At 41.0% G+C, this 20,898-nt stretch overlaps 1 protein-coding gene across 1 annotated transcript in view; it reads right to left on the reverse strand.

Moving 5' to 3' along the window:
• AGR2 (anterior gradient 2) overlaps positions 1-394 on the reverse strand; it is a 4,022-nt gene extending 3,628 nt beyond the window's left edge. Inside the window, 1 exon segment of the mRNA XM_009994946.1 lies at positions 206-394. Within this exon segment, the coding sequence (XP_009993248.1) occupies positions 206-394 (189 nt within the window).
• Between the last annotated feature and the right edge of the window lie 20,504 nt (positions 395-20,898).

The raw sequence follows: 20,898 nt of genomic DNA on the forward strand, positions 1-20,898 counted from the left end.
TACAAGCGGGGCGGGCAGGCAGGGGTTTCGCAGCCCTGCCCTGCCCTGCCCTGCCCTGCCCTGCCAGGGAGGGGTGTGAACCAGGAGTGAAGGGGGAGGGGGACGCTGGGAAATACTAGAACATGTATTTACAGGGTGTGTTGTAAGAAAAATAATTTTCTTAATTAATTTTCAGCATAGAAATAAAAGCTTTATCAGATTGCACCCTTTTTTTTTTTTTTTTTTAAAAAAAGCTTTTGGTGGTTTGTTTGGTTTTGTTTTTACCTCTGGAGAGTGTCTGAGGCAGTTTGGGTTTAGCAGTAGTGTCCTTTGTGTCTTTCTTGCCCACATCCTTTGCCAGAGCACAGGAGATGGCCATGAGCAGCAGGAACATGGACACGTAACTCTTCTCCATGGCTGCTCCTGGAACAGAGGAGGGAAGGTGCGTGTTGCCCTGCCTCCCAGCCTGCAGCAGCTTTGGGGCACACGGCAGATAAGGACTGATAGAGCACAGGTCAAGTCAAAAGCATGCAGCAGGGTGAGTCAGGGCTGAAATAAACTGCTCCAGGAAAGGGGCCCAGGCCTGGGGGAACTTCAAGGAAGTGTGAGGTTTGCTTAGCAAATTGCCATGAAGGACCTTGCTGCCTTCTACTGCCCTGTTCATGCCATTGGGCTGCGGTCCTCTTAAGATACTGATCTATGTGTTAGTTTCTTAGAGAGTAACTTCTTTCTTAGAGAATTTTGGCCATTCCAAAAGCACTTTCAAGTCCTGTTAAGTTCATGGTTATACCTCACTCTCCCAGTGTTACAGCAGCCAAGCACCTGAGCAGCCCTGCTGATGAAAAATTAACTTGTCTCAGCTCTTCCTCCTTTCTGCAGGGGGAGCAACTCCAATGGGGAGTCAACATGTTAAGCTAGGCTCTCTAGTGAGCCCTTGGCATAGGCACAGCTCAATGCTGTTGTTGACAATCTAATCTTGAAAGATAGAACCAATAGAATCTATAATAAAAAGAGTGAGTGGGAGTTGCTGTGTGGAACAGTGAGAACTGAAATGCAGTTTGCTGGTTTAAGCCACTCAAAGCTGAGGACTTTTCCTGAGCTGGACTCTAGGGCATGGAGGTGGAGATGTGTCTGATGGGAGGGTCCTCAGTGTTTCAGCTGAGATGTTTCTTTGAAGGTGTAAAACACTTTGGCAGCATGATCCTATGTTTTCTCAGCAAATTTCCTCCTATGTCATGGTACAGAAAGAAGATCTAAGATATTTCAAAACAAATAAGCGAAAAATTAAAAAGATTTGTGCAAAAATGACAACAGGCTGACGGTTTTTAATATTCAGAAAATGAAAATTAAAGTCCAAGGAAACAGAAGGCTTTTTCTGGGTAGGAACTGCAAGTGAGGTGTTATCTGAGTTTCCATCAGATAGAGTGGTCTTTCCTGCTGGGAGGTCCAAAAGACCTCAAACATCCAGAGTCACTGTTTCAAGGGCATAAAATATGACTTTTGCAGCAGACTGCCTTTCTGCCCCAAGTCTCATCAGCAAGGAAGAAAATTGCATAAAGTTAAATTAAACCCAGTGGATTTTCAGGGTTGCCTCAAGAGTTGTTTTGGCTAGAGCTGCATGGCGGAAGTAATACTTCTTTATAAAAAGACAAAAGATAAAGAAGGTGTGGAACAACCAGGAAATCAAAGACCAGGCAGAATTTATGGTGTTGCTGATGCAGAATGCAGAAAGCAAAGACAGAGAAACATTAAACCTGCTCTTTAAAAACTTTTCTTCTGGAAGTCTATGTGCACTTTTGCTAAGCTTTACATCCTCCTCAAAAAAACCCTCCCCTCTCCTGGCCCTTCCAACCTGCAAAGCCAACATTTCTCTACACAATTTTCTTCACAGCAGGCTGTGCAGATAACTGTGCCTCTTGCTGCAGTCTTTTTTTTTCCACTGCTCAGATGCCCCAGCCCCAGGCTCATGGCTCCCCCAGGCACTTTCTGAAGCAGTAAGCATGCGGTGCCTTACCTTGTTTACTCTCCCAGATGCCTGCCAGGATGCGAAGGTGTTCCCAGTCCTAGTGTGAACGGTGCTGTTCCTACTGCCTATTTATGCACCTTCACACACCCCAACTCCACCCACAAGCTTTGAATTTGAATACTACCAAAGAGCTAAACTTTGCAGTTTTTTCTTCACCAAAACAGTCTCAGGGTTAATTTTGTAGTTAAATAACATTACAGTTTCCTGTCAGATGCTTTATCTAGAGCTCAGAGATGTTTCTGTAAACTTTTGGGAAATTTCTTGAAAGGTGATTTTAAAAGGTTGGCAAAGATCCAAGTCCAGGTATGCTTAAGTCAAGACTCCTGATTTGCCTGAAGAGTGATTTGTCTTTTTTTGATTGGTTGGAAAAATCATTATGGGTTGCTGTTCTTTTAGTCTTCTGAAAAAGTTAAATTGATGACTCAGAACTTCATATGTTAAATGGATAATTAACTATGCACATTATACAGATGTGTGTGTACAAATGCATGTAAAACCTAGTAGAATGTTTACAAGGATCTCAAAAAAATGCATTTGGAAGCTACAACCATAATCTGTGTTCATAAGCAGAGGTCTAAATTGTTATTCAAATTCCATATTTAATCAAATGTGTAGACATTTATTTTTAACTACAACATGGATATCAACCTTTTTAGGTTTGAGATACACATATAATACTGCGCAATGCTCAAGAAGGCAAGACCTCTTTAGGTGGCTGTAAGGCCATCCCTACTGTTGTACCGAGTGCTGATGGTCCTTCCTCAGAGGGCAATGTGGTGCTGTCCTCAGCAATAGATGTTGAAATTACAGTATGTTCTCCTTGGTGCATGCCTCATATATTTCAGATTAAAATCACATGTTCATGGGCAGAGAACACAACCCTACTCAGTCAGGTAGATGAAATCCATCAGATATGGATTTTCCTGTTTGAAATTCACACTGCTCTCTCATGACTGCTAACAGCACGCATGTTTGGAATATAATGAAGAGGGAATATAGTGCATTGTTTGGGGTTGTTGTTTTTTTTTAATTATTCATAAATAGTAATTACAAAAGCAAGATGCGGAAGTGAGAACTCAAGGGGGAAAAAAAGAAAAAAGAAAGCTGTTCCTTACAAATGTACAGTAGGGCCCTGCAGAGTTATAAAGAAATGGGCCCCTCAGCTCAAGAAGGACAGGGAACTGCTTGAAAGAGTCCAGTGCAGAGCCACAAAGATGCTGAAGGGAGTGGAACATCTCCCTTATGAGGAAAGGCTGAGGGAGCTGGGTCTCTTTAGCTCGGAGAAAAGGAGACTGAGGGGTGACCTCATCAATGTTTACAAATATGTAAGGGGTGAGTGTCAGGGAGATGGAGTTAGGCTTTTTTCAGTGATGACCAGTGATAGGACAAGGGGCAATGGATGCAAACTGGAGCATAGGAGGTTCCATGTAAATATCAGGAAGAACTTCTTTACTGTGAGAGTGACAGAGCACTGGAACAGGCTGCCCAGAGAGGTTGTGAAGTCTCCTTCACTGGAGACATTCAAAACCCATCTGGATGTGTTCCTGTGTGATGTGCTCTAGGTGATTCTGCTCTGGCAGGGGGGGTTGGACTAGATGATCTTTCGAGGTCCCTTCCAACCCCTAGGATTCTGTGATTCTGTGTAATCAGTTCAGCATCAGGTGTGGTGTCTGATGTTACAGAATCACAGAATTATTGAGGCTGGAAAAGACCTGTGAGATCAAGTCCAACCTATGACCTAACACCACCAATGCAGAAGTTGTAGAATTCAGCAATTTCTTCTAATTTCATAACAAACATGTGCTTCCAAGTCTTGTGATTTGCTGCTGAGAATAAATAGGACAACTTCACATTGGAGGAATAAAAATCATGGATTAAATGTCTAGTCAGCCCCACACTAGCAATGCTCTGAGTCAAAGCCAGAGACAGCCATATCTGGGAGTGGGCTTCCAGTACTGTTGAAGTAGTATATCCTACTTCCCAGCTTAGACTCATAGAATCATAGAATTGTTTTTGTTGGAAAAGAGCTTCAAGATCATCAAGTCTTACAGTTACCTAGCATACTGCCAAGTCCACCACTAAACCATACTCCTAAGCACCACATCTATGTGACTTTTTTGTACCTCCAAGGATGGTGAGTCCTCCACTTCCCTTGGTGGTCTCTTCCAGTGCCTGACAACCCTGTCAGTGAGGAATTTTTTTCCTAATATCCAATCTAAACCTCCCTTAGCACAGCTTAAGACCATTTCCTCTTGTTCTATCACTTGTAACTTGGGAGAAAAGACCGACATCCCCCCTTGCTACAATGTCCTTTTAGGTAGTTGTAGAGAGCAAGAAGGTCTTTCCTCAAGCTTCTTTTCTCCAGACTGAATGACCCCAGTTCCCTTTGTTCCTCCTCTTAAGACTTGTGCTCTAGACCCCTCACCAACTTCATTACCTATCTTTGGTCATACTCTAGAACCTCAATGTCTTTCCTCTGGTGAGTGGGGCAAAGGTTGGTCTGTTAGGCAAGAAAACAACTTTTCTTACATTGGCTCAGGAAACCTTTGCTAATATATGCAAATGGACAGCACTACTAAATGAGGGATTCCAGTGCAGAGCCACAAAGATGCTGAAGGGAGTGGAACATCTCCCTTATGAGGAAAGGCTGAGGGAGCTGGGTCTCTTTAGCTCGGAGAAAAGGAGACTGAGGGGTGACCTCATCAATGTTTACAAATATGTAAGGGGTGAGTGTCAGGGAGATGGAGTTAGGCTTTTTTCAGTGATGACCAGTGATAGGACAAGGGGCAATGGATGCAAACTGGAGCATAGGAGGTTCCATGTAAATATCAGGAAGAACTTCTTTACTGTGAGAGTGACAGAGCACTGGAACAGGCTGCCCAGAGAGGTTGTGAAGTCTCCTTCACTGGAGACATTCAAAACCCATCTGGATGTGTTCCTGTGTGATGTGCTCTAGGTGATTCTGCTCTGGCAGGGGGGGTTGGACTAGATGATCTTTCGAGGTCCCTTCCAACCCCTAGGATTCTGTGATTCTGTGTAATCAGTTCAGCATCAGGTGTGGTGTCTGATGTTACAGAATCACAGAATTATTGAGGCTGGAAAAGACCTGTGAGATCAAGTCCAACCTATGACCTAACACCACCAATGCAGAAGTTGTAGAATTCAGCAATTTCTTCTAATTTCATAACAAACATGTGCTTCCAAGTCTTGTGATTTGCTGCTGAGAATAAATAGGACAACTTCACATTGGAGGAATAAAAATCATGGATTAAATGTCTAGTCAGCCCCACACTAGCAATGCTCTGAGTCAAAGCCAGAGACAGCCATATCTGGGAGTGGGCTTCCAGTACTGTTGAAGTAGTATATCCTACTTCCCAGCTTAGACTCATAGAATCATAGAATTGTTTTTGTTGGAAAAGAGCTTCAAGATCATCAAGTCTTACAGTTACCTAGCATACTGCCAAGTCCACCACTAAACCATACTCCTAAGCACCACATCTATGTGACTTTTTTGTACCTCCAAGGATGGTGAGTCCTCCACTTCCCTTGGTGGTCTCTTCCAGTGCCTGACAACCCTGTCAGTGAGGAATTTTTTTCCTAATATCCAATCTAAACCTCCCTTAGCACAGCTTAAGACCATTTCCTCTTGTTCTATCACTTGTAACTTGGGAGAAAAGACCGACATCCCCCCTTGCTACAATGTCCTTTTAGGTAGTTGTAGAGAGCAAGAAGGTCTTTCCTCAAGCTTCTTTTCTCCAGACTGAATGACCCCAGTTCCCTTTGTTCCTCCTCTTAAGACTTGTGCTCTAGACCCCTCACCAACTTCATTACCTATCTTTGGTCATACTCTAGAACCTCAATGTCTTTCCTCTGGTGAGTGGGGCAAAGGTTGGTCTGTTAGGCAAGAAAACAACTTTTCTTACATTGGCTCAGGAAACCTTTGCTAATATATGCAAATGGACAGCACTACTAAATGAGGGATTAGGAAGGACTTTATATCTTATAAATTGTCCAGACATTCTCCTGCGAGTTGGAAGACTGTGGTTCAACCATTCTTCTGTCAACTTTATTTTCAGAACAAAGCTGCATTTCAGTACAGAGCTGGGAAGTCAAAAGTTCAGCAGATTTCTGCTTCTGAACACTTAAAGCTGGTAACTGGAGTTCAGTTAAGTATCTGCTAAGAATCTGCTGATTTGTCTTGAAGGATGATGATTTCCCAAAATATGTCAGCCCAAGACTTTCCTCATTTTTGTTGAAAGAATTACTCAATTAACTTGCAGTACCTACAGTTGATTGGTAATATTTTCAAACTGGGTAGCAGAAAAGATGGTTAGGACTTAAAATATGACCTTCTGACCCTTTGATCACTGCTTTCAAAAGAAAGGACCAATCCATCCAGGTTTCAATATATCTGAAGACATTCTTTCCCACTTGCTTATGCATGTTTATAATCCAGATCACCACCACTTGATATAAATTAGCAAGCTGGAATGCAACCATGGATCATCCTTTACATAGCTTCAGATAAAGGTGGGGATTTATCATGTAGCCAGCCCTTATGCTGTACTCTCTTTTGAGCTGTGAAGTACTGGGATGTCTGGAAGGTATTGCTGACTGACATGTTTGAAAATCAGTAAGTTATTTGAATACCTATAGTAACTATACTTGCTTTGTTGTTGTTTAATACCCTTTTCCACTACAGTAAGGAAACTATCACGATCTGTTACACCAAGGTGTCTCAAGATTTTTGGCTTGTGTAGGACTTAATTGCTCAGCTTGTATTTGGCAAGAGATGGTCTGATCCTGACAACATTTAGAGTTAACTTTGAAATGTTTGGTTCGGTCCTACAGGGAGGCAGTTAAAGAGTGAAGAGGGGTTCTTTGATGAGAGGGACTGGGAACCTAGGGGCGTATCACAGCCTGCAGAGAAGACTGTGTATGTAGTCTTCTCAACTAGGCAGATTGGTTTTGATCAGCAAGTCTTCATGCCTGAAGTTCTTAAGTTTAAGTAAATGCATTTTAATTAATTAAAATAACTATCTGTGTTTAAAATCAGAAAATGTGCTATACTCCAAGAGTAAAGCCAATGACTGCTCCCTGTCTGAGCAACTGATAGTCAATTTTCAGCATGGCTTAAAATCTGTAAGCCAACAGTTTCCTATTTTTACTATATTGTATATACATATATATTATATATGAGGGTGGTAGGAAGACCTTTGTGTTTTGGACAGTTTAGTTTTGTACTTAGTATCACATAGAGAGTTTTTAATCAACCCCTTTCTGGTAATCAAACCTGTTTATGAAACCTGCCCCCACTCCTTGAATGATAAAATCTACTGTGGACAAAAAACACTGTCTGTAATTCAGCCAGCCTCCTGGAGCTACCACCTTACTGTGATCTCTCCATGTGCCTCCTTGTATTCATAGCTCTTATTTTGAATTTATGTTTGATTACCTGTAGCCCAGATCCTCTCAGTTTTCTTAATGCTTTACCTTAAAGATCTGAAGAGTTTGACTTCTAATGACAGTGACATCAGTGACATGACTCTGACTCCCAGAATTGTTCCCTAAGCAGTAAGGTATGGGATTATCTTTATTCTCTTTATTCTTACTAACTTATCTGAAGGTTTATAAAGTATTCCATCTTGGTAGTTTTTTGTTGGTTTAGGTGTTTTTTTTATTATTTTAAAAGTTATTTTTTATTGATGAGCAGTAAATTCATCTTCTGAATGAAATTCCCGTAGAACCTACTGACACAACTCTTTTGTTTGCCCCACTGCTGCTTGTGCACTAATTTTGCACTGATAAGCAATTGCTTTTACTGTTACAGGTAGTGTTGGTCTTTTTCTCCAAGCTCTGTAGACTCTAGTGGTCTTGGCACCTTCTGGCCAGCATGTTGTGCTCTACAGTACCCTCAGTCTTCTCCCACATTCTTGACATGGCCTTGGCTTGTGTATTTGGCATAGAATGTGCAATTCCAGTCAAGCACACAGACTACACAGTTTTAAGGGACTCCAGCTTTCAGGTTCAGCTGCCTGTATGCAGCAGGTCACACAGTGATCATATCTTAGATACTCCACCATGTTCCCACCATGTGCACATCACAGTATTGTTTTTATTCCCTCTGCTTCAGTCTGAATTGGATGAGGGCATTTGCTTGGACAATTCCAGTTGCCTTGGCAAGGTTAAATCTGAGATTTAGGAGTCTAATTTCCTGAGTTGGATTTCCCAGATCCTGAATATGTTTGGTTTGTTGTTTTGGTTTTTTTAATCTAAGCCTCAACCACAAAACTATAAAACTGACTCTCCAGATTTAGAGCAGTAATGAACACCTATGTTTTCACCTTCTTGTCTTTTTTTGTTTGTTTGTGGGTTTTTTTGAGGGGCATTGTCTCCTCTCCCACACCTCCTCCCTAAAGTGCAGTGCTCTAAGTTTCTGTCGAATGTCACAACCAGCCTCCTCTACTAAAATTCAAGAAGTTAGCTGGGCTTATCTGATTTGTCAAAAAAGAGGATAAGGAACTATCTAATAGCAGCCTGCAACTACTTGAACAGGTGGTACAAAGATGAAGGATCCAAACTTTTACATTAGTTTGAGGACCATCAGCTGTGGCTTGAGAGGTTTATAGTGGACATCAGGAAATTGTAGTTTTTTACTTTTGGGTTGCTTATGTTCTATGCTACATTGCTATTCTGGCTCCTAATATCATCTCCTATTTGCCAATATACCTTTGAAAGGTCCTAACCAAGGTCACCTTTAAAACCCTCTGTGGAACTACAAATCCCAAAATAGTTGCATTCCCTGATTGTTTGGGGTTTAAGTTTTGCTGAATTGTCAGTGTTCCTCCTGCCTAAGCCCCACCTACTGCAAAACCAGCCTATCTCACAAGGGTGAGAGTCTTACTATCTGTTCCCTTGAGGAATACCATTTTACTGGTAAGAATTTCTTAGCACACCTTACCAGTACACTGTCCTGAGTTTCTTGCTATAGTGTGCCTGTGCAGACAGCTGGCAGAGGACCAGGATCAATGATGGTGGCTTCTCAAAGATCACCTGTTGTGAAGGAACTGAGCTGTTTTCTTGGTGGGGAACATATCATGACACAGTGACCTTGGATGAGACAAGATACAGCTCCCATAACATCCCTACAGGAAAACTGATAAGGTATGGAATAAGAGGAACATGAGGGGGACTGAAAACTGATTGAACTGTCAGGCTCAAAGGCTTGTAATTGGCAACATACAAGCCTCAGGCTACAAAGAATTGTAAGTTCACACAGGTGAACTTACAGTTGAACCCAGACATAACCCACTCTCAGCTACATAAAAGCTAAATTAATGGAAAGATGCCATACTGTGTTCACAGATTAGGATATTATTGCTAGAACAGTAATGAATGGTTATTAACTTTTACCCATGAGGTGCTCATGTTTCACCACCCTGTGGGTCATACACTGTACAAATATAGTTGTAATATCCCTATCAGAACAGTTAGCTGGCTAGTTAAGCCAATTAGAGTGACTTAAGGCAACGTGTACTTAAAGTCTTGTTTAAATGTATGGCCTGCAAATGGCAAGCACAGTCTCTCAGGTGGTGACACTAAGTAAGCAGTATCAGTCACAGAGAGCTGATAGGAGGATGGGTGTTCCCGCTCTCCTGGCAGCCCAGTTCCAGCCGGTAGCCCGATGACAGACTGGCTCTATCTTGGCATCTAAATGCACAATGCTCCTTTAAAACTATATGTATTTTTTGTAGCTGACATAAGCAACATATCCCAAATGTTGTGAAGTACTTAGTTTATAGTGGTCCAAGGGCTGAGGTAAGTTTGCACTATGCTCAGCATACAGACTCAGATGCTGGGACAGAGAAACCAGCTCTGATTTCCCCTCCCTTCCTATAAGGTCATTCTGGCAGCTGGGAATGGCTGAAATAGAAATGAGCTTAGACAATGTGATCTTTTTACATCCAACTGTTCCCTGTGTCCAGCTATATCACTTGAAGATTGCCTGGGACACAGGGAATTCCCCACATAGTCAAGTCACAGGTGGTCTAATCTCTACATGCTAGTAAAATTGGGTGGGAAAGATGGAGATGTATGACCTGAAAGCAGAGCACTTAAAACTTTTTGAGGAGACGTGTATGTCAAAGTGTACATACTAGAGGTGCAAAGTCAGTGGTCTCTTAGAAGCCACTTATGCTTTTACCATTAGCATCTGAAAAGATTAAATAAGGTGTAATTTCTTGTTTTCTGTTGAAAGACCTGTAGCTATCCTTCTTTGACTAAGTTTTCAGAGTTGAATGTCTTGAGTCACTACAAATGCCAGCAGGTTGTGGTTTCAGTTCCTGTACTCAAATTTCAAATCATGCAGCTGCTAGAGCTGCAGAGCAAACAGGCAGCTGGTGGGGAGCTGTGACCAGCAGCCTGCTGCATTCTGCAGGTGTTGCTGGGCAGAAATAGCCTGAGGCCAATCGGTAGCACCCACCTGCTTTCTAATATGAGTGGAGGGGTTATATATCAGTAGCACAGGAGAAATGGGGAAAATGCCTGTCTTTGCTTAGTTAGCATGAAGCTCTGGGGTCTGCTACTTTGGTGTCCTGGCTAGCAGTGCTGAGATTCAAGTTGCTAGTTCAATACACGGTGCTGCTCCTGCCACTAACTGTAAGTTTTAAATGTTAAATATCTTACTAAAAAGCTAAGTGAACTGGAGGTAATGGATAACAGTTAGGTAGTTACCTGGGGAGAAGCAAATAATCTGTGCTGTGCTCTTCAGCAGTGTGTAACTATGTGGGTACCACATACTGACAGACCATAGGCATAGGAGCCCATAAGTATTACTATTATTTTTATTAAAGATTTATATTATTCTAGGTACCTACACTTTCTGTTTTAAAATCCTAAAAAGAATAGAGGTGTCACAGCTAAAAAGAATTCATAGCTTTAGATGAGCTTCATGTGGACATATGGATGTTGCAAATGCTGTACTTGTGTGTATGCAAAGCTGTTCTCCATGGTGTGCATTATACTCACATTTCTTCTTTCTATTGACCAATAAGATTGTTGCACCTGTATTTCCTTGCAAACTTCCTGGTTGCTGGGTGCAATATATCAGCATCTAGTTTGCTTAACTTGGTCTGTCATGTAGGTGCTATGCAGAACCAGTCCCACTTTCTGCTCTAGCTGTCCTGGCTCAGCCCAGAAAATAAATAACATTCTTATAACGCGGTAATTTAAGTAGAGTTGTCGTGAAAGTCTAAGAATTGATGTAAGCAGTAGCAAGCTGCATCTTGAACTATGAGACCATCCTTTTGGTGATTGACACTGCTATGTGAATGAAACTTAAGCATGAGTGCACCATAATAATAGGAATTTTCCAGCTGTCTCTCTGAGGCAGTCAGATTGGATTTGAAATAAAACTATACCCTGTTTCTTCTTTTAAATACAGGAATTGTAAGAATATAAAACTCCTAATGCAAGTAGTTCTACCTTTTAACTATTTCATCTGCAGTAAGTTCTGTAAGAACAACTGGGAGCTCCTGTATTGTTAGAATCTGCTTGGGTGAGTTTGGACTGCTGGAGCCCTGTGAGTGCTGTGAAAGTGTGTTAGGTTACACACATTGTCAGGTGCTCCAGTGAAGTCAATGGGACCATTTGCTGCATGTGCATTTGGCTAGCAGAGCTCAGGTCTGAATTATTCACAGGCTTTTTAGTTCCTTCTCATTTGGGAAATGAGGAGAAAAGAGTTTTAAATTAAGAAATCTTTTCCAGATAACTGACATGGCCTTGGAATCCTAAAGGTACTTAAAGATGCTCAAGTTAAAGGATTAAAGATGTTCATGTAAGGGAAGAAGTGTTAAATTCACAAAAATGTGGGGAAAATTAAGTTGGTGCTTTGTATTTACAGATACTTTAAATTGAAAAGAAAAATTACTCCAGAGGTATTGTTTTTCCTACATGATTATGAAGTTTTCTTCGTGTCACTAATGATGTTCATGTAAAGCAGAATTACTTGTTTGCTGCAGCACCAGATTCTGTCAGCAAGGTGAATCTATTAGCAAGAACCCCGCCAGGAAAGTCAGAGTTTTGCCTCTATGAGAGCACACAATGTTGCCATGTTTTTTTTTCCTGTTGCCAGTTTGGTGAGCAAACGAACCTGTGAGTTCATTCAGTGATCTAGTTCATACTAGGCAGAGACATTTAAGCTTCCATCTTCATTATGCAATTCCCTCTTAAAACTAAAAAAAAAAAAAAAAAAGTTAAAGCCAAGCTCTGTCTTGACCATAAAAGAGCATTTTTGTAAAGGAATGATGCTGCAATGGTCTGGTAGGGGACTTGAGTCTGAAAAAATCTGCATTTTTACAGGTCAGCCCTTGTCAAGTGAATCTCAAACTGAGCATCCTTTGCTTTTTCTGCCTGCATCAGCTGGCCAAATTAAGTCAGCTCTCTTTGCAAACTGGTTTATATAGAAATCTCGCTTCATAAAAAGCTTTGGTTTGAGGGCAAGATGTATCTTGGCAGGAGCTGAATTCTGTAAAACCATCTAGCCTGCTGCACAACAATGCTGATCTCCAGTTTTTATTTTGTTCAACTGAGTTCTGCCTGCTGTGTGAGTCTCACCCAGGACAACAAGCAGGGCTGGGGAGCAAGAATCTCTAATAGCAGAAGCCGTGGGTGTTGACTCTCAGCTGTGTGGCTCCATAGCAATTTGGGAGTGGCTTTGTTTAATTAATAACCAAATTACTCTCCTTGCTGCCTTTAGCTTTATTAGGGAAGGAGAGGGAGAGAGAGAATGCACCTGTGGGTTATTGCAGTAATGAAGTTTAAATGTTATGGCAGATAAATGGCACATTTCTATCTATGAAAAATGATATAATTTTCCTTTCTTTTTGTATATTTCATGCAGGATGGTATTTCATTTTGAGCATACTGGAGAGGGCATCCTAATACAGGAATGCAGTTCTCAGCAGCAAGTCTGAGCTAACTAAAAGTTAATGCTGGGTTTATTGTGCTGCTTAAACAATAGCTTGTAGCTAAGCTGTACATCCTGTACATCTTCAGAATAACAGTGGAGTCAGATTCAGGGCCCATTCATTAATTTTTAATTTAATTCAAACTTTTGTAGAGAGATCAAAACTATGGCTTAAGCAACTTTTTTGAAAGGACAGACCAGAGATCAAAATAATTATTTGCTGTCATTCAAATACCTTTAAAATACTACTACTACTACTACAAAAAAATATCCCAACAAAGTTTACTAGTGCTTCACAGAGTAGAGCAACAATCTGAAGCATAAGAACTTTACAGTGGTGTTACAAAAGCATTTTGGGAAATGCTAATGATTTTGTGCCTAATATTTCAGTGCCTAATCAAGGAATAGGCTATTAGTTGAGTTGTCATTTTGGAAAAATAATATATTTGGGAATGGAAAGTAAGATTTTTTCAAAATATTCTCATGCAAAAGAAATAAAAATTGTTTAGCAGAAATAATTATTTTGGCTTTACTTCCCAAAGTGAAACTGCATTGTAGAGAATTGCCTGTGCTGCCTCTAACTTGTAAGTAAGAACTGGCAGCGTGAAGAATCCTTTTACTGAAAGTGTGAATCAGCTAAGGTCAGCAGTTTAGAAAGGATTTCATCAGGTGAGCAGTTTGATGGCAGATTGGGTGGGATGAAGTAGGTAAAGTCATAAGGTGGTGTAGAAAAACGTGACATGACACATGAAATAAGTGGTTCTTTAGAGGAGTCTTCCAATCTTGGCATAGTAGAATTTTGCCATGAATTAAATGGATTTCAGTCCTCCTTCAAGTTCAGTGTGGCTTTTGAAAACATTAGAGCGAAAGATTTAATTTTTTGAGGTTGTGATTGAACCTGCAACTTAAGGACAACACATCATTGAAATCTGAGCAGTTGTGGACTCAGCACTTGTGTCCACAAACACATTTTGTGTCTGGTGTCTACTGTTACTGAATTTGCTCAGGATTCTCTCTCCTCATGTTCTTACTAAATATGGGTCAGATGTTTAGCACTGCAAAATGACTACCTAGCTTTTACCTTTCTCGAGAAGTTCTTGAAAAGACCTCTGCTACTTATGCCTCCAAAAAGGAAAGCAAATAACCAACAGTTATGTACATACAAAATTATTCATATCAATTCAGCTATTAAACTTACACCATTATAGTAAGAAAAAAGAATTAATAAAATTAGAGATGTGAGAGACAGAGTGCTTGCAAGGATAAAGTTGTCCCCTATTCCAGAGCTGCTGGAGCAGAGCATGTTGTAAATGCACACAGCAGTGAAGGAATCAGAAGGTCACAGCTTAGCTACATGTATGTTGGGAAAAGCTTCTGTTTCAATTGGCAAATCTTAGCTTATGTAGTATGATACCATTAGATATTTGAATCCCTGAAGGAATAAAATTGGCCTATGCAGCACTGCTTTTATTTGGGAGAGAGCAGTGATTGTACTGCTGCTTTCACATCTGGAGTGCATTGGATTTCATAATTATGGGTGATCAGTTAGCTGCTTAGCCAGATGCCTTCATTCCTACACTGCCCCTTTCTCTCAGTCACTGGAGAACTTTTCCTTTCTTCTTGGGTGAGCTTTTCTGTACTGCTGAATGCACCTTCCTTCACCAGGGCTGTATGAAGAGTTTCACTGCTGCCAGAGAGGGTTTTAAGGTGAAGTTAGCAGAGCTATGCTCATGCATCATGTGTAAGTTCTTCAAGTTTTGGTTTGTTCCTGTCCAGTTTCTGGGGATTGGCTTTGAACTGAGGCACCAGCTTAGTGTGAATTCACAGCCTGCTCCCTAAGTGTCCTGGGGACATGATGATGCATTTATGTGTAATTATAACTTCTGGTTTTAAAATTATGTGTCAAGGGAACTTTTTTGTTATCTGCCTAATTCTATTTTATTTAATTCCTTTATGTTTCATCTTTCTCAGTTATGGGTATTTCAAGATTTCATAATCTTTGAATCACTTTTCCTGTGGCAGAGAAGGTGGAAATATAAATCACACATCCAATGGAGCATGCATGTGTTCAGGCAACCTGAACCGGATGTGCTGGCAGAAGTGTCCTGGAACTACCTTCCTCTTAATTCCTGCTTTTAGCTCACTTGCAAAGCTAATTGGATATCGTTTCTCTGTGTAAGCTGTAGCTGGGCTTGTATTTCTACTTGGTTTAATGACTAATCTCCTTCCAATCTATATATGTTTAATCAGGAGATGACCTAGGTCAGATAACATGTCTGTTGCAAATGTTCTGCTTGCAGCATGTTTTACTAAGTGATAGGAAATCTGTTGAGGATCCCTGCCATTAAAATCTCTTTCAAAACACTTTTATTGAAGGAGAGAATATGTGTCAGATTGTGAATGGCTGTCTCCCTATTCCTTACTGGCTTGATGTTTTCAAGAACAGTTTCAGGGATACAATACACCCATGCTATATTTATCTATGAAGGCTTCCGCTTCTCAAGCTGCTGCTAATTTAAGTTTCAAAGAACTTCCTTTGGTATTAAGCAATTATTTATGGTTTGGTTAGATTTAAATAATTTGTCCTAAATCTCAAGCCTGCCCTAAATCTTGTTTACTTTCATTCCTGTTCTCTTTCCTGTTTCTAATAAATGCAAATCCCCATACATCATTAAAATCTTGGTGTGTCTGTCAAATCTACATTTTTTTTTTAACATCAGCATATGACTACACACATACAGACTCCAGAAGGGACAAGGGGTCTTGCTGAAGAAGTGACAGAGTAGGCCTTTTTTTTTTTTTTTTTTTTTTTTTTTTTTTTTTTTTTTTTCCAGATAATATTTGGGAACAGGAAACATTTGCTATCCATTAAGAGCACTGCTTGCTGTTGCAAAATTGAAAAGCCTCAAGGACTCTTCTGCTTATTTTGTGAAGGGTGATGTCATGACTCTCCATCCAAGGGTCTTGTCATCATGGTCAGCAGCCAACGTTCAGCACTAACACTACTGCCACCAGTGGCACTACCTTGGAGAAGTAGTGCCAAAGCAGACCCAATGTCTGTTCCCTGATGGGTGAATCTATTCCAAACCAGCAAGTCATGCCTGGGAAGGGGGCTGTCATTGGGAACAGGAAACATTTGCTATCCATTAAGAGCACTGCTTGCTGTTGCAAAATTGAAAAGCCTCAAGGACTCTTCTGCTTATTTTGTGAAGGGTGATGTCATGACTCTCCATCCAAGGGTCTTGTCATCATGGTCAGCAGCCAACGTTCAGCACTAACACTACTGCCACCAGTGGCACTACCTTGGAGAAGTAGTGCCAAAGCAGACCCAATGTCTGTTCCCTGATGGGTGAATCTATTCCAAACCAGCAAGTCATGCCTGGGAAGGGGGCTGTCAATTTGAATGAATCTGCCCATTGAGAAAGGATGTGCTGTCTTCAGCAGATGGTCAGGCCTCTTGTTATACTGTCCATGACATGTCTGGTGCTAGGTGAGATTGCTGCCTCTCTGATGAGGGAGAGGGCAGGGAATCGGCTCTGCCATCCCCAGCTGAGGGTGCCTCTGTTCAGGCTCTAATTGTATTCCTGCTTCTGAAGAGCCCAGAAATGAGAAAGGAATCAACTGCACTAACCTGATATAATAGGGGAAATACAGGGTTTTTCACATGATGCCTGTTCAACAAAGCTGCTACATATACCCACATGGGGATATACCCTGGCTATTTGTTTCCTTCTTGCTTGATTATTGCAGATTAATATTCTGCCTTTTTTCTCCCCTGTAATATTCTGGGCTTGAGGAAACATAGGAAACAGTGTATTCTATTCAGTGAAATGGTAGGGAATGGTTCATGAATGCTTGTTCATTCTTGTCATGTTGTTTGCCTGCCCTTTTTCCATTGGAACTGCTCAGCAAGACCTTTGATCCCTACACTGGTCACGTTAAGTTCATTGCTCAGGGTGAGGCCCTGCTGTGCATTCAGTGGAGTTACTGTATCTGTGGAAAAGGGTCACAGGCTGCTTTGCACAAACCAGGTTGGGAGGATAGATGTGTTCTGGAAACTAAGCTCCTGTGTCTGTGCCTCAGCCGTGCTCCCGTCGAGGGAGCAGCAGGGCTGTGCGGGCTGGCTGCTGCAGCTGGGTGCAGCTTTGCTTTGCTGGACTTGCCTACATGGGTGGATGCTGGGAGACAAGGGGAAAGTAGATAGGAGCTCGGACTGGTTTGTCTGTCATGCATAGAATCCTTGAAAAAAGACAGGAGCTGTCACGTGGTGAAAAGGGAAGAAACATGCTCTGTGCTTTCTGTGCCCAAAAGGGAGGGAGTGACCATCACCGAGAGCTAATGTACTAAGAGGATACAGCCTTTCTATGTCAGCCTGTTCATAAGAAGATGTTATAATTACCCCCATAATTTAGGTGCAGAAATACACAATGTAATTAATGTTTCGTGCATTAAGTTTATATCCTTCTTATAGGCAATGAAATCAATATTTAAAAATACTACCACCCATTACAGGAGACACAGCGTGTTACAAATATGTGCTTAAATTGCATTAAAGCACTTGATGTGTAGGTAAATCACATAGAGTGATAGGTCCTCATATGCTTCTGTACGCTCACCTTCATGTACCAGTAGGGGATTCAGCACATTCCAATTTTAAAGTGGTACTTCTAATGCAAGAGAAAAAAAAAACAAACAAACTTGTAATAAAACATCAAGACTTTGTGGGTAACTGGCTCCACAATGAAGACCCAGGCTCTGCTCTGAAGTGATCACTGTTGTCCAAACAGAAGTCAGCTCTATATGTGGTAGATACAGTGCTACTCCTTTACTCCTGTTACTTGCCTCCAGCTGTACTGGATACCCTGCATTTAAACTTCACTTTTCCCCCTTAATTTGTACAAGGCCAGTTATCATTTAGCTGATGGATAAACTTCTGATGAGCTCATAACAACCAAGGGCTTATGATTATTGTTTAATCATGTGCAAAAATGAACCAAGAGGGGCAATAATAATACAGCAGCTACCACGGCTTTCCTTCATCTAAGCAGAGCCAGTATTTTCTACTAAGAAAGTGTATTTTGCTTCTGCAGGAACCACTGACAGGCTGTACCATGTCAGGGGTACAGTGGCCAAAAAGGGGGAATATGTTCATATCACTTGAAGTGCTGCTGTTGGGGCCAAGTTCTGCCAGCCCATTACAGTCCTAGTAAGCCCAGCAACTGCATGCAGACCTCTGATTCCTTCTGTTTATTCCCCGTGCCATGTATGTCAGTGGACAGGCACTTCAGAGAGGTGCCCAGTTGTGCTGGTTACCTACAAAAGGTGTGGGTACCATAATGGTGACATCTGCATCTCTATTTGTATACATACTCTTGGGTGGGGCCCCTTCAGTTTTGTGTTGAATTTGAAGCACCTCAGTTGTTCACTTCACCAAACAAGAGCAGATGTTAATTAATATAGCATTGGTATTCCAAATTATTTTATTTTTAATACAGAGAATGGTAATGTGTTATTGGACAATAATTTGTGAAGAAAATATAGCTTTTATTAGAGTATACTTTGTTGTGGTGGGGTAGAGGGGACTGTTTAATTGTTGGAAAGCCTTTGTATCCAAGTAGTTTCTGCTGAGAACAGTTAACATCAATCTTAAAGAGCAGCTTTAATTCTCCCACTCCCGTATCAGCATACAAAGCAATCTACACATCTATAAATGAGAGATACCATTAGAAGTTTATTTTTATTCCAGATTTCAGAAGTCGGTTTTGCCAATACATTCAGAATTTATGCATACAAACACATAAGTTTATGTTCCTCCACAGTTCTAAATTATTGTAATTACTTCTATGCAAGATTGTACTGCATTTTCAATTTTGCTGTTTCAAAATGTGGTTATCAGCCCGGTGTCTTTTTGGCAACTAGCCCCCCTAGTCACTGTGTAGTTTGAACATTTCCATGATTTATCAGCATAGTGCCACAAATGTATTGAGTCTACATGACTAAAATATACACATTGAGTAATGCCGAAGTATTTACTGGCACTGGCAATACTTGCTATTGCCTGCCTTGGAAACACAGTTTCTTCTTTAAATTAATCTAACTTTACCTGGAGACATGGTAGCTGCTATAAGACCTCTAGCACTGTAGATAAGACTGTGGAATTACCTGTTTACCCCAAATATTTATGGAATTTACTCTGACAGACATTGTTACTTCTGGGTTTATTTATGGCTCAGTAGAGCATGTTATGAAACTGTATAGCACAGGAAGAAGTTTCTTCAGCTTTCTTGGTGAGTCATCATTTCTCTAACAGAAAGACGCGTATCCCTTGATTTGTTTCAGTGCAGGAAGGGAAGGCTTTATGTTCCAGGGCTTATATAATGGTTTTAAAATCATGGATGCTCTCTTTCATTTACCTTAGCACAATAACTTTTTCCCTTTAATTGCAAGAATTCAAACAACCAAAATAAAACATTTAATGGTCAGAAAGAGACAGTGCTAATTAGTTTGTGCTTATTTTCTCTCATATAATCTAGATCAATGCACTGTCAGTTCCTTGTGCTGCCACATGCTTTTCATGTGCTCTTAACCTGCCTACGTTTTAGTTCCTTCTGTATCAAAAGATGAAAGCTAAATATCCTTGTCTCCCGTGACTCTCTTCAGGGTAAATAACTAAAAGATCTGTCAGTCTCTTGAATGCTACTCCCATATTATAGCCAACCTTCAGGCAGCACACCAGCCCATGGATAACAACTTTGCCTAATGCTTAAGCTGTCTGGTCCTTCTTACTTCAGAGATCCCTATAGCTGTACTGGGGGCTGTACAGGTTCAGCTCACCATCTGTGCAGTCAATGTGTTTCATCAGGAAAGGCAGCCTTGAGGTATCCCCAGTAGTCATACTTGATGTTAATATAGTGGATACCACATAAGCATTTATGATAGATGGATGTTTGCACTGTTGCCTTTTAGAAATATGGCTTGAAAGAATACTTAATAATTTAAAAATCTCCATGCCACATCAACAAAGTTGTTTCTTGGCTTTTATAAATAGTAAACACACAAAACACCAAAGCTTACTTTCTCTTTAAAAGAGTTATTCCACATCCCAGAACTTTAGTCCAAGAATGGAAAACAACCCATAATACATTTTCGCTGGAGCGTGGTTCCCTATGTATTAATTTGTTTGATTAGTAAATAAGAAAGGGCGTTCTTTCAAGGAAGGAAAGATTGAGATTTCAGGCCCAAGGTAACGCTCCTCTGAATCACTGAATGCCCTTTTGGGAATTCAGTATGGGATTTAGGAATTTTTTTTGAGAGTTTATGATTACTGAGAACTGAAGCCCCTGAGACCATGAGGAAATACTTTTTTCAGTGGGCGTAAGGGTGCTCTTCAGTGGGCATGTATGTGTGAAAATATTTGATAACGGTAACAGAAATTGGATGTGTAGTTGTCTTCCAAGCAAAGCAGTGCAGGTCTGGGAGCTGTGGACTCATGTTCTGCTCTAGTCGTGTTCTGTTACAATTGCCCAAGAGCCATGCAAAATCACAGCCCCACCTGCTTGTAGGCATGAAGTAAAAAATGCCTTAGCAGATCAAGGCTCCTTTACTCCCCATCCTGTGCAGTACCCCTCACCTTAGGGTGTAGCTTCTTCTCCAGGCAGTCACTGTCATCTTTTCTGTATGTGAATGTAAGCAGTGAAGCCAGTGGTTTGTATGTATCTGTGAACTTGGCTCTCCTCAGCTGGCTGAGTGCTAAATAACAGGGTGGGTTCATGTGTGCCAACCTTTTACAAACAATCACTTGGGGACATGCAGCTGGGATGTGCAAAGCAGTAGTGAGTGATCCTCAGTGTGCACAGAAATGTAACAGAAGACAAAGTGGATCTTATTTAAGCAATAACCAAGCACATCCACCCCCTGCCCCCCCCCC

The sequence above is a fragment of the Chaetura pelagica genome, unplaced genomic scaffold, assembly GCF_000747805.2.
Source record: "Chaetura pelagica isolate M959 unplaced genomic scaffold, ChaPel_1.0 scaffold12, whole genome shotgun sequence".
Classification (NCBI taxonomy): Eukaryota; Metazoa; Chordata; class Aves; order Apodiformes; family Apodidae; genus Chaetura; species Chaetura pelagica.